We start from the raw sequence: 15,158 nt of genomic DNA on the forward strand, positions 1-15,158 counted from the left end.
TCGGAAACACATAACTAAAATTGTGCGTAATTGAGTCAGATAACAAATCAGTAGTGTACTCTGTCCACGAGATTACAAAACTGTAGTTTAATCGAGGTATTGATATTTAATTGATAATGTACAATACCATTATTACACAGAAACATTCATAAAGGTTGATTCGTACAGTTAATTTAACTTCACAACAGAGAACCAGAACTGCGTCATAATATATTAGTCAAATACCTGAGTTGGGTTTGAAGTCTAAACGGTGGAGGTGTCAGAATACCCACAAAACCCAAACAGGGAATTGGTTTCAATCATATTTCCACCATTCATTTTTTCCATAGGGGATTTTAGAGACACTTAAAATAAGGGCTGTGTTTCGTGTAGGCTTACCGTGGCGTGATGTTTTGATAACCATGTAAATCTCTCCTGGCCAAATTGACTTGTCAATATATTCCACTCAGATACGAAAATGCACATTAGCATAAAAGTAAACATGCAAGACTACAAATCCCTACAAGCTCCTGCATTTTATCCCTAGCTGACACCTTTGCTAACAGGTATTGTGCCATTAAAAACTTGCACAAGACAGTTCACAGAATATGTCAATTTAAAGAAATGTAGCCAATTTATTCATTACTACATTTAGCCAACATTAGACAGTTAATCCCTTAGATTCTTATCATTGCCTCGATTCAGCAGTCTCGTCCAGATCATCATGGCATTTGTAGTTCTTTATGACACCCACATTAGCAACTAATTATCATTTCATTTTGGGGGGGGTAAATTCAAGAAAATATATTGATAAAAGTCACCTTGTCCGAAAGAGATTTAAACGGTTATCAAAACATTACGCAAGGGTAAATCTACACAAAACACAGCCCTTATTTTAAGTGTTTCTAAAATCCCCTATGGGAAAAATAAATGGTGGAAAAACAATTGGAACCATTTCCTTGTTTGACAGCTAGGTTATCGCTATTATGACTCATACTGTGGAATAGTCCAAAAAGTACCAACTCCAAGCTAAATTAAGTGCAGCTCAAATACTCTAAATTGTTTACTTGACATATGTATGACACAAGTTTTTAGATTACACATTTTATACAGCAGTTTTAACATAACGAGTTAATGTCTTTGTTAACTAACACACTGTCATATGCATTTCCTCCCCCTAGTTTCCTCTTTCTAGTTCCTTATTATTGTGCAATTCAACCGTGATCGATTGGGCATTTATAAACCACTAGCTAGGCTTGAGGAAGTATAGCTGACCCTATCCTAATTTAAAACAATAGCCCTACACTGCCCTAACTGAAATGAATTTGATTGATCTGGGTCTCTAAAACTAGCCATACAGGTAGGCTAAAACTATACCCATACGTATCCTACTGTAGGCAACAAAACCCAACACATACTACCAGCAGCACTACCTTTTATATGTACAGATTCTGGTGGGAAGTGTAGTTTGTGTGTGTTATTCTGGGCGGTCAGCCAGGTTAGTTCTGATAGGTAGTGTAGTATCCATCCAGTGGTTGGGGTTCAGGATCATGGAGTTCCACACAGATGCTTCTTCCTCTGTTGAATCCATCCAACACACTGCCACTCCGTAGCTCAGACCTGTAACACACACCTTATTACAATGTCATCTGTGCATACACAGTGCGTATCTATCTGTGTGTATCTCACCTGTCCCACGGCTGAGTCGGACCCCTCCCAGCAGGTGTGTTTTTAACCCTTCACGGTGCCAGACAGTCAGCTCAGCACAGGCCTCTCTCAGGTCAGCAGGCTGGAACCCGTCATACACCATGGTGTGGTTGTAGGTCGGACTGACCGACCGCTTAACCACGCGTGTCTTCTGACCGCTCGACCGGCTGGTGTCCGGCAGCACGTAACTTGGATTAAAGTCAAAGTAGGGTTAAAGAACAGTTATTATACTGTAAACACAGTCGTATCCCACTAACTCTAGACCCCCGTTCCACAAATCCAGGCCTTGAGAACGGCCACACTGCAGGTTTTCTTCCTACTCCTGACCTCTGAGCTCTAACCCACCTCTTGATGAAGGAGTCCACGGCACCCCCTTTGGTGGAGAGAAGACCCTGCGCTTCCCGCAGCCAGATGTGTAGCTCCCCTGTTAGAGGTAGACCTCCACCTACACAGAATACGTTCAGAGTAAGTTCAGACAGAGAGAGTGAGTGAGTATGAGAGAGAGAAGGAGAGAAAGTGAAAGAAAGTGCTGGGTGTGTGTGACGAGCGTAGTGAGCTCAGTTTACCCTCGGACCCTACTGGGATGAACTTGATAGAGAGCAGGATGTTTCCTCGACTACTGATAGACTCTGGACTACACTGGACCTGAGAGAGAGAGAACAGAAAAAGAGGAGAGCGGGAGATTGAAGAGAAGAGAGATTAGGTTAGAAGGGTTACATAAGAGTTAGTTGAAATTCTCAGCACCTTCTCTTCTCCTGGCCAGTTAAGACCACATACAATGCAAGACTTACTGCATGCTGTGTTGTGTTGTGTTGTGTTGTGTGTGTGTATACCAGCTCTTACCCGTGGCTGTAGCTGGTACCAGTCAGAGCGTGTATGTTTCCAGTCCCAGTGGGCCAGCTCAAGCTCCACCTCTCCTAGGAACAGGTTTCTGCCCAGGGGGGCAGCGTGCCACACAGACAGGTTCAGAGTCCTTCCACGCACCTCTGACACACTGATCTTATACTGAAACAAACACAATTATACTGAGACACAAGTGATTCATACATTCACATGTACATCAGACAAGACAGACAGAAAACAGACCGGCAAGTAGACAGAGAGAGGTAACAAACAAGACAGATGCTAAGGGAAAGGAATCGAGAAAGAGAGTGTGTGTGCTCTCACTTTCAGTGTCTGGTCAAAGACTGGGTTGAGAGTCTTTTTCTTCACTGATGTTTTCTTCTTACTGTGAGATGACTTATCAGGCAGGAGATATGCCTTTACATACCTACAACACACGCACACACACACACGTCTTAACACAAAACAAGTGCTTCTCAAAGGGATAGTTCACATCAATGATGCCTGTAAGCATCCTCGAAACAGCAACCCTACTTTACTTACGGGTCGGAGTGGTTCTTGCGTGCGGCGGCCAGGTCTTCACAGCGACACACTCTGATCTGCAGCTCCTCCCTCTGAGTGTCATAGTCCAATGAGAATAGGACACGCCCTTTCACCTCCACTGCTCCGAACTCCCCCGAACTGAACAGACTCATCATACTGCCACTCAACTACATACACACACACATACACACGTGTTTTGTATGTATGTATGTACAGTTGAAGTTTGAAGTTTACATATACTTAGGTTGGAGTCTTTAAAACTCGTTTTTCAACCACTCCACAAATGTCTTGTTAACAAACTATAGTTTTGGCAAGTCGGTTAGGACATCTACTTTGTGCATGACGCAAGTAATTTTCCCAACAATTGTTTACAGACAGATTATTTCACTGTATCACAATTCCAGTGGGTCAGAAGTTTACATACACTAAGTTGACTGTGCCTTTAAACAGCTTGGTGTCACGTTCTGACCATAGTTCTTGTGTGTTTTGCTTGTTTTAGTGTTGGTCAGGACGTGAGCTGGGTGGGCATTCTATGTTGTGTGTCTAGTTTGTCTGTTTCTATGTTTGGCCTAATATGGTTCCCAATCAGAGGCAGGTGTTTTGTGTTGTCTCTGATTGGGAATCATATTTAGGTGGCTTGTTTTGTGTTGGGGATTGTGGGTGGTTGTTTCCTGTCTTTGTGTTTTCTCTGCACCAGATAGGGCTGTATCGGTTTGCCACATTTTGTTATTTTGTATTGTTGTAAGTGTTCACATTATTCATAATTAAACATGTTGAGCTCTGGCTACGCTGCGTGTTGGTCCGATCCCTGCTACACCTTCTTTTCTCTTGAAGAGGAGGAAGGCTGCCGTTACAGAACCACCCACCAAACTCGGACCAAGCAGCGTGGCTACGGGCAGCAGCAGCGAGTTCAGGAATGGACATGGGAGGACGTGCTGGACGGTAAAGGACCCTGGGCAAAGCCAGAGGAATATCGCCGCCCCAAAGCGGGGCTGGAGGCAGCGAAAGCGGAGAGGCGGCGTTTTGAGGAGCTAGCTCGGCAGCGTGAGCAGAATCTGGGTTATACCACTTGGGAGGAAATAGACTTGAGCCAACTCCCCCTGCTTACCGTAAGGAGCCAAGGATGGAACCAGAGCCGGTGAGGGCGGCATTGGAGGTGAGCGAAGTAGAGACTGTGAAGGATCTAATGGGGAAATTGGAGGAGAGAGAAATGAGGGATTTGCTGGTTTGGTGCATGAGGCACGACATCTGCCCGACGGAGCGTGTCGGGGATTTGATATCACCTGAGTCAGCTCTCCATACTCGTCCTGAGGTGCGGGCTATCCGTCTGGTGAAGACTGTGCCAGCCTTACGCACCAGAACTCCTGTGCGCCTCCCTAGCCCTGCACGTCCTATGCCAGCTCAGCGCACCAGCTCTCCCGTGGCAGCCCCACGTACTAGCTCTCCTGTCATCAGCCCAGTACCACCAGTGCCCACACCACGCACCAGGCTTCCAGTGCGTCTCCAGAGCCCTGTTCCTCCTCCACGCACTCGCCCTGTGGTGCGTGTCTCCAGCCCGGTACCACCAGTTCCGGCACCACGCACCAAGCCTCCTGTGCGTCTCCAGAGCCCTGTACGCACTGTTCCTTCTCCCCGCACTCGCCCTGAGGTGCGTGCCCTCAGCCTGGTACCACCAGTGCCGGTACCACGCACCAGGCTTATAGTGCGCCTCGAGAGTCCAGTGTGCCCTGTTCCTGCTCCCCGCACTAGCCTTGAGGTGAGTGTCTACAAACCGGTACCACCAGTTCCGGCACCACGCACCAGGCCTACTGTGCGCCTCAGCAGGTCAGAGTCGGCCGTCTGCCCAGCGCCGTCTGCGCTGCCCGTCTGCCCAGCGCCGTCTGAGCTGCCCGTCTGCCCAGCGCCGTCTGAGCTGCCCGTCTGCCCAACGCCGTCTGAGCTGCCCGCCTGCCCAGCGCCATCTGAGCTGCCCGCCTGCCCAGCGCCATCTGAGCTGCCCGCCTGCCCAGCGCCATCTGAGCTGCCCGCCTGCCCAGCGCCATCTGAGACGTCCGTCTGTCCCGAGCCGCCCGTCTGTCCCGAGCCGCCAGAGCCGCCCGTCAGTCGGGAGCCGCCAGCCAGTCAGGAGCCGCCAGAGAGTCAGGAGCCGCCAGAGCCGCCAGTCAGTCAGGAGCCGCCAGAGCCGTCAGTCAGGAGCCGCCAGAGCCGCCCTCCAGTCATGAGCCGCCAGAGCCGCCCTCCAGTCATGAGCCGCCAGAGCCGCCCTCCAGTCATGAGCCGCCCTCCAGTCCGGAGCCGCCCTCCAGTCCGGAGCCGCCCTCCAGTCCGGAGCCGCCCTCCAGTCCGGAGCCGCCATTCAGTCCGGAGCCGCCATTCAGTCCGGAGCCGCCATTCAGTCCCGGAGCCGCCATTCAGTCCGGAGCCACCTCTCTGTCCTAAGCTACCTCTCTGTCCTAAGCTGTCTCCTCAGTCTGATGGGGCCCTTTGTGAGGGTTCCTAGGCCAAGGTCGGCGGCGAGGGTCGCCACTCAAAGCACGCTAAGGAGGGGGACAAAGACAATGGTGGAGTGGTGTCCTCGTCCAGTGCCGGAGCCGCCAACACGGACAGATGCCCACCCAGACCCTCCCCTAGAGTTTTAGGGGGTGCGTTCAGAGTCCGCACCTCAGGAGGGGGGTACTGTCACGTTCTGACCATAGTTCTTGTGTGTTTTGCTTGTTTTAGTGTTGGTCAGGACGTGAGCTGGGTGGGCATTCTATGTTGTGTGTCTAGTTTGTCTGTTTCTATGTTTGGCCTAATATGGTTCCCAATCAGAGGCAGGTGTTTTGTGTTGTCTCTGATTGGGATTCATATTTAGGTGGCTTGTTTTGTGTTGGGGATTATGGGTGGTTGTTTCCTGTCTTTGTGTTTTCTCTGCACCAGATAGGGCTGTATCGGTTTGCCACATTTTGTTATTTTGTATTGTTGTAAGTGTTTACGTTATTCGTAATTAAACATGTTGAGCACTGGCTACGCTGCGTGTTGGTCCGATCCCTGCTACACCTTCTCTTGAAGAGGAGGAAGGCTGCCGTTACACTTGGAAAATTACAGAAAATGATGTCATGGCTTAGAAGCTTCTGATAGGCTAATTGACATAATTTGAGTCAATTGGAGGTGTACCTGTGGATGTATTTCAAGGCCTACCTTCAAACTCAATGCCTCTTTGCTTGACATCATGGCAAAATCAAAAGAAATCAGCCCAGACCTCAGAAAACAAATTGTAGACCTCCACAAATCTGGTTCATTCTTGGGAGCAATTTACAAATGCCTGAAGGTACCGCGTTCATCTATACAAACAGTAGTACGTAAGTATAAACACCATGGGACCACGCACCCGTCATACCGCTCAGGAAGGAGACTTGTTCTGTCTCCTAGAGAATAACGTAATTTCGTGCGAAAAGTGCAAATCAATCCCAGAACAACAGCAAAGGATCTTGTGAAGATGCTGGAGGAAACAGGTACAAAATTATCTATATCCACAGTAAAACGAGTCCTATATATTGACATAACCTGAAAGGCCGCTCAGCAAGTAAGAAGCCACTGCTCCAAATCCGCCATAAAAAAGCCAGACTACAGTTTGCAACTGCACATGGGGACAAAGGTCGTACTTTTTGGAGAAATGTCCTCTGGTCTGATGAAACAAAAATAGAACTGTTTGGCCATAATGACCATCGTTATGTTTGGAGGGAAAAGGGGGAGGCTTGCAAGCCGAAGAACATCCCAACCGTGAAGTACAGGAGTGGCATCATCATGTTGTGGGGGTGCTTTGCTGCAGGAGGGACTGGTGCACTTCACAAAATAGAGAGCATCATGAGGCAGGAAAATTATATGGATATAATGAAGCAACATCTCAAGACATCGGTCAGGAAGTTAAAGCTTGGTCGCAAATGGGTCTTCCAAATGAACAATGACCCCAAGCATACTTCCAAAGTTGTGGCAAAATGGCTTAAGGACAACAAAGTCAAGGTATTGGAGTGGCCATCACAAAGCCCTGACCTCAATCCCATAGACAATTTGTGGGCAGAACTGAAAAAGCGTTTGCGAGCAAGGAGGCCTACAAACCTGACTCAGTTACACCAGCTCTGTCAGGAGGAATGGGCCAAAATTCACCCAACTTATTGTGGGAAGCTTGTGGAAGGCTACCTGAAACGTTTGACCCAAGTTAAACAATTTAAAGGCAATGCTACCAAATACTAATTGAGTGTATGTGAACTTCTGTGATGAAAGAAATAAAAGCTGAAATAAATCATTCTCTCTACTATTATTCTGACATTTCACATTCTTAAAACAAAGTGGTGATCCTAACTGACCTAAGACAGGGAATCTTTACAAGGATTAAATGTCAGGAATTGTGAAAAACTGAGTTTAAATGCATTTGGCTAAAGTGTATGTAAACTTCCGACTTCAACTGTAGGTATGTACAGTGAGGGAAAAAAGTATTTGATCCCCTGCTGATTTTGTACGTTTGCCCACTGACAAAGAAATGATCAGTCTATAATTTTAATGGTAGGTTTATTTGAGCAGTGAGAGACAGAATAACAACAAAAATATCCAGAAAAATGCATGTCAAAAATGTTATAAATTGATTTGCATTTTAATGAGGGAAATAAGTATTTGACCCCTTCTCAATCAAAAAGATTTCTGGCTCCCAGGTGTCTTTCATACAGGTAACGAACGGAGATTAGGAGCACACTCTTAAAGGGAGTGCTCCTAATCTCAGTTTCTTACCTATATAAAAGACACTTGTCCACAGAAGCAATCAATCAATCAGATTCCAAACTCTCCACCATGGCCAAGACCAAAGAGCTCTCCAAGGATGTCAGGGACAAGATTGTAGACCTACACAAGGCTGGAATGGGCTACAAGACCATCGCCAAGCAGCTTGGTGAGAAGGTGACAACAGTTTCTGTGATTATTCGCAAATGGAAGAAACACAAAAGAACTGTCAATCTCCCTCAGCCTGGGGCTCCATGCAAGATCTCACCTCGTGGAGTTGCAATGATCATGAGAACGGTGAGGAATCAGCCCAGAACTACACAGGAGGATCTTGTCAATGATCTCAAGGCAGCTGGGACCATAGTCATCAAGAAAACAATTGGTAACACACTATGCCGTGAAGGACTGAAATCCTGCAGCGCCCGCAAGGTCCCCCTGCTCAAGAAAGCACATATACATGCCCGTCTGAAGTTTGCCAATGAACATCTGAATGATTCAGAGGACAACTGGATGAACGTGTTGTGGTCAGATGAGACCAAAATGGAGTTCTTTGGCATCAACCCAACTTGCCGTGTTTGGAGGAGGAGGAATGCTGCCTATGACCCCAAGAAACCATCCCCACCGTCAAACATGGAGGTGGAAACATTATGCTTTGGGGGTGTTTTTCTGCTAAAGGGACAGGACAACTTCACCGCATCAAAGGGACGATGGACGGGGCCATGTACCGTCAAATCTTGGGTGAAAACCTCCTTCCCTCAGCCAGGGTATTGAAAATGGGTCGTGGATGGGTATTCCAGCATGACAATGACCCAAAACACACGGCCAAGGCAACAAAGGAGTGGCTCAAGAAGAAGCACATTAAGGTCCTGGAGTGGCCTAGCCAGTCTCCAGACCTTAATCCCATAGAAAATCTGTGGAGGGAGCTGAAGGTTCGAGTTGCCAAACGTCAGCCTCGAAACCTTAATGACTTGAAGAAGATCTGCAAAGAGGAGTGGGACAAAATCCCTCCTGAGATGTGTGCAAACCTGGTGGCCAACTACAAGAAACGTCTGACCTCTGTGATTGCCAACAAGGGTTTTGCCACCAAGTACTAAGTCATGTTTTGCAGAGGGGTCAAATACTTATTTCCCTCATTAAAATGCAAATCAATTCATAACATTTTTGACATGCGTTTTTCTGGATTTTTTTGTTGATATTCTGTCTCTCACTGTTCAAATAAACCTACCATTAAAATTATAGACTGATAATTTCTTTGTCAGTGGGCAAACGTACAAAATCAGCAGGGGATCAAATACTTTTTTCCCTCACTGTATGTGTGTATGTGGCTCACTGTGTAGTTAGACTGTAGACTGCTGACTGAGCTCCCAGGCCTTAGAGGTGTCGGATCAGCATCTGTCACACCACTGGACACCGAGTTTGTGTCCTCTGAGTCCTACACACACAGATGGGAATACACACACACACACACAGTCAGCATGTTTCTAGAACAGAAAGAGGCAATAGTAGAATAAAACGTTATCCCCAAACAAGGATTGAGTGTCTGTAGACTGTACCTGCAGTGTTCCCTCCCCTGTCTCCTCTCTGTGTATATTCCTCCTGCTGTAATACTCTGGAAGGCGCAGACACAAACACATTAATCAGACAGTATGGGAGAGGGAGAGTGCAGTGGAGGAGGGCGAGAGAAATTAACGGGGGGGGGGGGGGGGGGGTGAAGAGAGAGACAGGGAGGAATGTGTACCTGAAGATGAGATGCTGTTGCTGTCCTGGAGACTCTGGAAGAGAGGAGAGATTACCTCTCCACAACTAGACAGACAATCCTCCTCCTCCTACACACACACACACACACACACACACACACACACACACGACTAACCTGTGTGTTTGGGCTCCTGGTTCTGGGTATGGGTGTAGGTGTGAGATGATTTTGACTCCTGTAACTGAAATTTTAAAACTAAAACGACATACATTAAAACTACATACAAGTACTCCTTCAACCATACATGCACTTCTTTAAGCATTATCTTTACATATCTGATATTTTTGTTTGAAAGTCCACACTCAGTTCTACAAGTGAATCATATCAGATTTGCACATTCACACTGATGTAGCCTCTCAAATAGCACACAGATGCAATGCTCCTGCTTCTTGAAAATGTTGGATGGTTGACAAATACAGTACTAGTATGACTTTTCAGCCATTTTTTAAAATGAGAGGGTGACGGGAATGTGGTATGACTCAGAACTCAAAAGATCAGATTCTACGTGCTTTTTGCTGTTTACACATTGGGGAAAAGATCAGATACTGTATGTATCACATATTTCAATACATCAGAATTGGGGTGGATGTGTAAAAACACAAACGCACAAACATACAGTTGAAGTCGGAAGTTTACATACACCAGAGCCAAATACATTTAAACTCCGTTTTTCACAAATCCTGACATTTAATCCTTGTACAAATTCCCTGTCTTAGGTCAGTTAGGATCACCACTTTATTTTAAGAATGTGAAATGTCAGAATAATAGTAGAGAGAATGATTTATTTAAGCTTTTATTTCTTTCATCACATTCCCAGTGGGTCAGAAGTTTACATACACTCAATTAGTATTTGGTAGCATTGCCTTTAAATTGTTTAACTTGGGTCAAACATTTCGGGTAGCCTTCCACAAGCTTCCCACAATAAGTTGGGTGAATTTTGGCCCATTCCTCCTGACAGAGCTGGTGTAACTGAGTCAGGTTTGTAGGCCTCCTTGCTCGCAAACGCTTTTTCAGTTCTGCCCACAAATTGTCTATGGGATTGAGGTCAGGGCATTGCGATGGCCACTCCAATACCTTGACTTTGTTGCCCTTAAGCCATTTTGCCACAACTTTGGAAGTATGCTTGGGGTCATTGTCCATTTGAAAGAACCATTTGCGACCAAGTTTTAACTTCCTGACTGATGTCTTGAGATGTTGCTTCATTATATCCATATAAATTTTCTTCCTCGTGATGCCATCTATTTTGTGAAGTGCACCAGTCCCTCCTGCAGCAAAGCACCCCCACAACATGATGCTGCCACTCCCGTACTTCACGGTTGGGATGTTCTTTGGCTTGCAAGTCTCCCCCTTTTTCCTCCAAACATAACGATGGTTATTATGGCCAAACAGTTCTATTTTTATTTCATCAGACCAGAGGACATTTCTCCAAAAAGTATGATCTTTGTCCCCATGTGCAGTTGCAAACCGTAGTCTGGCTTTTTTATGGCGGTTTTGGAGCAGTGGCTTCTTACTTGCTGAGCGGGCTTTCAGGTTATGTCTATATATAGGACTCGTTTTACTGTGGATATAGATAATGTTGTACCTGTTTCCTCCAGCATCTTCACAATATCCTTTGCTGTTGTTCTGGGATTGATTTGCACTTTTCGCACGAAATTACGTTATTCTCTAGGAGACAGAACAAGTATCCTTCCTAAGCGGTATGACGGGTGCGTGGTCCCATGGTGTTTATACTTGCGTACTATTGTTTGTACAGATGAACGTGGCACCTTCAGACGTTTGGAAATTGCTCCCAAGGATGAATCAGACTTGTGGAGGTCTACAATGTTTATGAGGTCTTGGCTGATTTCTTTTGATTTTCCCATGATGTCAAGCAAAGAGGCACTGAGTTTGAAGGTAGACCTTGAAATACATCCACAGGTACACCTCCAATTGACTCAAATTATGTAAATTAGCATATCAGAAGCTTCTAAAGCCATGACATCATTTTCTGGAATTTTACAAGCTGTTTGAAGGCACAGTCAACTTAGTGTAGCGGCAGCCTTCCTCCTCTTCGTCTGAAGAGGAGGTGTAGCAGGGATCGAACCAAGACGCAGCGTAGCTCGTGTTCAACATGTTTTTAATAAACGAGACGAAACTGTGAACACTTACAAATAACAAAATAACAAACGTGGCAAACCGAAACAGCCCTATCTGGTGCAGAGAAAACACAGAGACAGGAAACAACCACCCACAAAATCCCAACACAAAACAAGCCACCTATATATGATTCCCAATCAGAGACAACACAAAACATCTGCCTCTGATTGAGAACCATATTAAGCCAAACATAGAAACAGACAAACTAGACACACAACATAGAATGCCCACCCAGCTCACGTCCTGACCAACACTAAAACAAGCAAAACACACAAGAACTATGGTCAGAACGTGACACTTAGTGTATGTAAACTTCTGATCCACTGGAATTTTGATACAATGAATTATAAGTGAAATAATCTGTCTGTAAAAAATTGTTGGAAAAATTACTTATGTCATGCACAAAGTAGATGTCCTAACCGACTTGCTATAGTTTGTTAACAAGAAATTTGTGAAGTGGTTGAAAAAACGAGTTTTAATGACTCCAACCTAAGTGTATGTAAACTTCAAACTTCAACTGTACATATAACAGCACAATCCAACCCCTCTTTATTATAAATGCCTTTACCTTCTCTTGTCATCCTCGTCTTTCTTGTCATTTATCTGAGAAGTTGGGTCTTTGTTGTTAGTGGGAGGAGCATCTTCTGTCTGCCCGTTAAACACCCCACTCAGAGGCAAATCTGTCAATCAATAAATTAATCAATACCAGATGTCCTGCTTATTGGTTATTATTGGTGTGTGTGTGTAGTCTGACCTGTTCTTGGCTTCCTGCGTCGTATGGAGGCCTGTACGATGTCAACGCCGTTCTTTGTGTCTCGGTGGCGTTTGCTTCTCTCCTCATTAAACCACACCCCTGACAGTGACCTCAAACGCACTGGGTCTGCCTCTTTCTGCTGCAGGGCCCTGAAGGTTAAACATCATGTTCCCTATATTTAAGCAATAAGGCCCAAGGGTGTGTGGTATATGGCCAATATACCACGGCTAAGGGCTGTTCTCAGTCAAGACGCAACGCGGAGTGCCTGGATAAATCCCTTAGCCGTGGTTATTGCTATTATAAACCGGTTACCAACATAATTAGAGCAGTAAAAATAATTGTTTTGTCATACCTGTGGTATATGGTCTGAAACACCACAGCTGTCAGCCAAACAGCATTCAGGGCTCGAACCACCCAGTTTATTATAATATCATTTATATTACCACTTATTAATGAAGGTTACTTGCAATGACAGTCAGATGTGGTTGTTTTCACAACCAAACTTAGTTGAATGCACTGACTGAGTCATCTTAGAAAAATGGGTCTGATAAATGACTAAAATGTCAAATAAAACAATGTTTAGTTATATGAATCAAGTGCTGGGCAAAAAAAAGCTTGCACCCACACTGGCCCTCTGTGGATAACATTAACAGCCCCTGGGTTTGACAGACCTCTATATTTGGAAAAACGTCACTCAATCAATCAGTCAACTTGATGCCCATAAGGGACCTAAAGGGTTAAATAATAATCACCTCTTACCTTAAACGACCTTCATCACGGGAACGCAGCTCAGAGTCCCTTAGCAACACTTCCAAGATGGAAGACTGCTCTGCCTCTGACAGGTGACTCAGGTCCAACAACTCCCCTTCTCCCTCCATCACCCTGAGAGAGAGAGAACGAGAGAGATTACCTTGTAAAGTACAGTACTACTAGTATGACAGAATGCCTGACACAGGGATCGGTTTACTACGTTTATCAGTTGGCACTTCCTCCTAAAGTGAGGCTATTGTAGAATCTCTATCGTGTGTTTGTACTGTATGGTATGACAGCATGTAAACGGTGGTCTCACCTGGGCGATTAGTGAATGCGCTCAGAGCTTCCGTGTGTTTTTTGAGGTTTGTTTTGCAATCAGGATACAAAGCGCAACATCCGCGGCGCGCGAGCTTTCCACAGTACAACACTTCCCCAACAGCCTGTTTTAACTTGTTAGTAAAAAGTATGTTAGGCACCTGTGACCTCGGTACACACCTTCTAAAAGCAAACATGCAGAATACACATAAAACAAACAGTGCGAGAGAAGGCTACCTGTCCCAACTTGCTCTTAAACTGGAATGAAACTGGTAAAAAGTTTCCAAACACGCTGGGGAAAAAATACAAATAACAGTTCATACTTACATCAATGATGTCCAGTGTTGGTGGATATTTTCTCCAGGAGAAGTTTGGTGTCTGAAAAGTCCAAGCGGTGTGGTGGAACTTGGCGAGGTTGACGCGACACGGTAGACTGTTGAATAAACTCGAACACGCCTTCTCTTCCAGGCAGGATGCAAAACACGAACTGGAGCTAAAAAAATAAATAGCATCAGATAAACCTGCAGGCTATTAGAGTGTTATACGAAGTTTACAACACATTTATATAATGGGATGTTGTAGACACGTAGCCTATACATATGCTTACGCGCATCTTGCTCTTTATTTACGCGAAATCGGTGTAGGCTTAATAATAATCAATAATCGGATCCGACAGGAGCAGTTTGTGTGAGCCGATTAATTTGCTTAGTTGCATTTGCATTAAAAAAACACAGTGTCTCAACTGTGGTGGTCACAACAGCCCAGAACTCTATTCATAATATTTAAATAAACATAGTCAAAGTTTAATTAGTTGCGGAAAAGAGAGGGAAATTGAAGAGGGTGGTAGAGACAAAGCTGATGTGGCTTGCTGTGTGTATATTTTTTGGTACATCATGATAAGTGTTATCAGACAGTATCGTGCTGTGTTTGATAAAAAGGTGTGTGTGTATGTGTGTGTGAAAGAGAAAGAGAGAAATAGTTGTATTTGATAGAGGTTAGAACATTTCCTTCAGAGATATCTGGCCATATGGCTAGGTGGGGTACTTTACAGTAGCTGCCCCACCTTTTAAACACACATAGGTAAGCCTACACAGTCTCAAACACACAGAGAAATCGATACACTTACACAGTCTCACACAAACACAGCTACACCAGTACAGACCGGTGTGTACTGACAGTCTGTGTGGTTTAAAGAGAGAGTGTGTGACTGTGTTTCAGAATGAGAGGGAGAGAGACTGTGTGTGTGTGTGTGTGTGTGTGTGTGTGTGTGTGTGTGTGTGTGTGTGTGTGTGTGTGTGTGTGTGTGTGTGTGTGTGTGTGTGTGTGTGTGTGTGTGTGTGTGTGTGTGTGTGTGTGTGTGTGTGTGTGTGTGTGTGTGTGTGTGTGACTCCAGCACTAAGCCTTTTGTCAGTGTGTGTGTTTGTATGTGTGATTTTGAGAGAGAGAGAGTCCAGCATTCAGTCCTTTGTCAGTAGAACTGGAGCACAGCCAGTTTGTTTGTGGGATTTCAGTTCACTGAGTTGGGAGGTTTTATAACCAATCAGAGCAGAAATTACATTCTGTCTGAACAACCCAAAACAGCCCCAACCAGCCATCTAATCAACCAACCAACCAGCCAAC

At 45.3% G+C, this 15,158-nt stretch overlaps 1 protein-coding gene across 2 annotated transcripts; it reads right to left on the reverse strand.

Moving 5' to 3' along the window:
- Positions 1-68: 68 nt before the first annotated feature.
- On the reverse strand, positions 69-14,018 carry sytl1 (synaptotagmin-like 1). 2 transcript variants are annotated; one of them, XM_071368328.1, is made up of 16 exons: positions 13,866-14,018; positions 13,540-13,672; positions 13,230-13,352; positions 12,471-12,619; positions 12,285-12,396; positions 9,698-9,761; positions 9,563-9,596; positions 9,378-9,433; positions 9,155-9,256; positions 3,073-3,239; positions 2,854-2,956; positions 2,530-2,691; positions 2,253-2,331; positions 2,032-2,131; positions 1,669-1,874; positions 69-1,599 (listed from the first exon to the last, which is right to left on the reverse strand). In XM_071368328.1, the coding sequence occupies exons 3-16, from the start codon at positions 13,346-13,348 to the stop codon at positions 1,457-1,459; spliced, it is 1,596 nt and encodes a 531-aa protein (XP_071224429.1). In that variant the 5' UTR covers positions 13,349-13,352; positions 13,540-13,672; positions 13,866-14,018; the 3' UTR covers positions 69-1,456. The 2 variants fall into 2 exon arrangements, with proteins under 2 accessions (XP_071224429.1, XP_071224428.1); XM_071368327.1 differs by lacking the exon at positions 13,540-13,672 and having other exon boundaries at positions 13,866-14,003.
- Between the last annotated feature and the right edge of the window lie 1,140 nt (positions 14,019-15,158).

The sequence above is a fragment of the Salvelinus alpinus genome, chromosome 26, assembly GCF_045679555.1.
Source record: "Salvelinus alpinus chromosome 26, SLU_Salpinus.1, whole genome shotgun sequence".
Lineage (NCBI taxonomy): Eukaryota > Metazoa > Chordata > Actinopteri > Salmoniformes > Salmonidae > Salvelinus > Salvelinus alpinus.

Coding starts and splice junctions, on each gene's coding strand:
- sytl1 (XM_071368327.1), bottom strand. Junction 12,397..12,470: donor ACGCAGGAAGCCAAGAACAG/GTCAGACTACAC, acceptor ATTGATTGACAG/ATTTGCCTCTGAGTGGGGTG. Junction 2,957..3,072: donor CGCAAGAACCACTCCGACCC/GTAAGTAAAGTA, acceptor CGTGTGTTGTAG/GTATGTAAAGGCATATCTCC.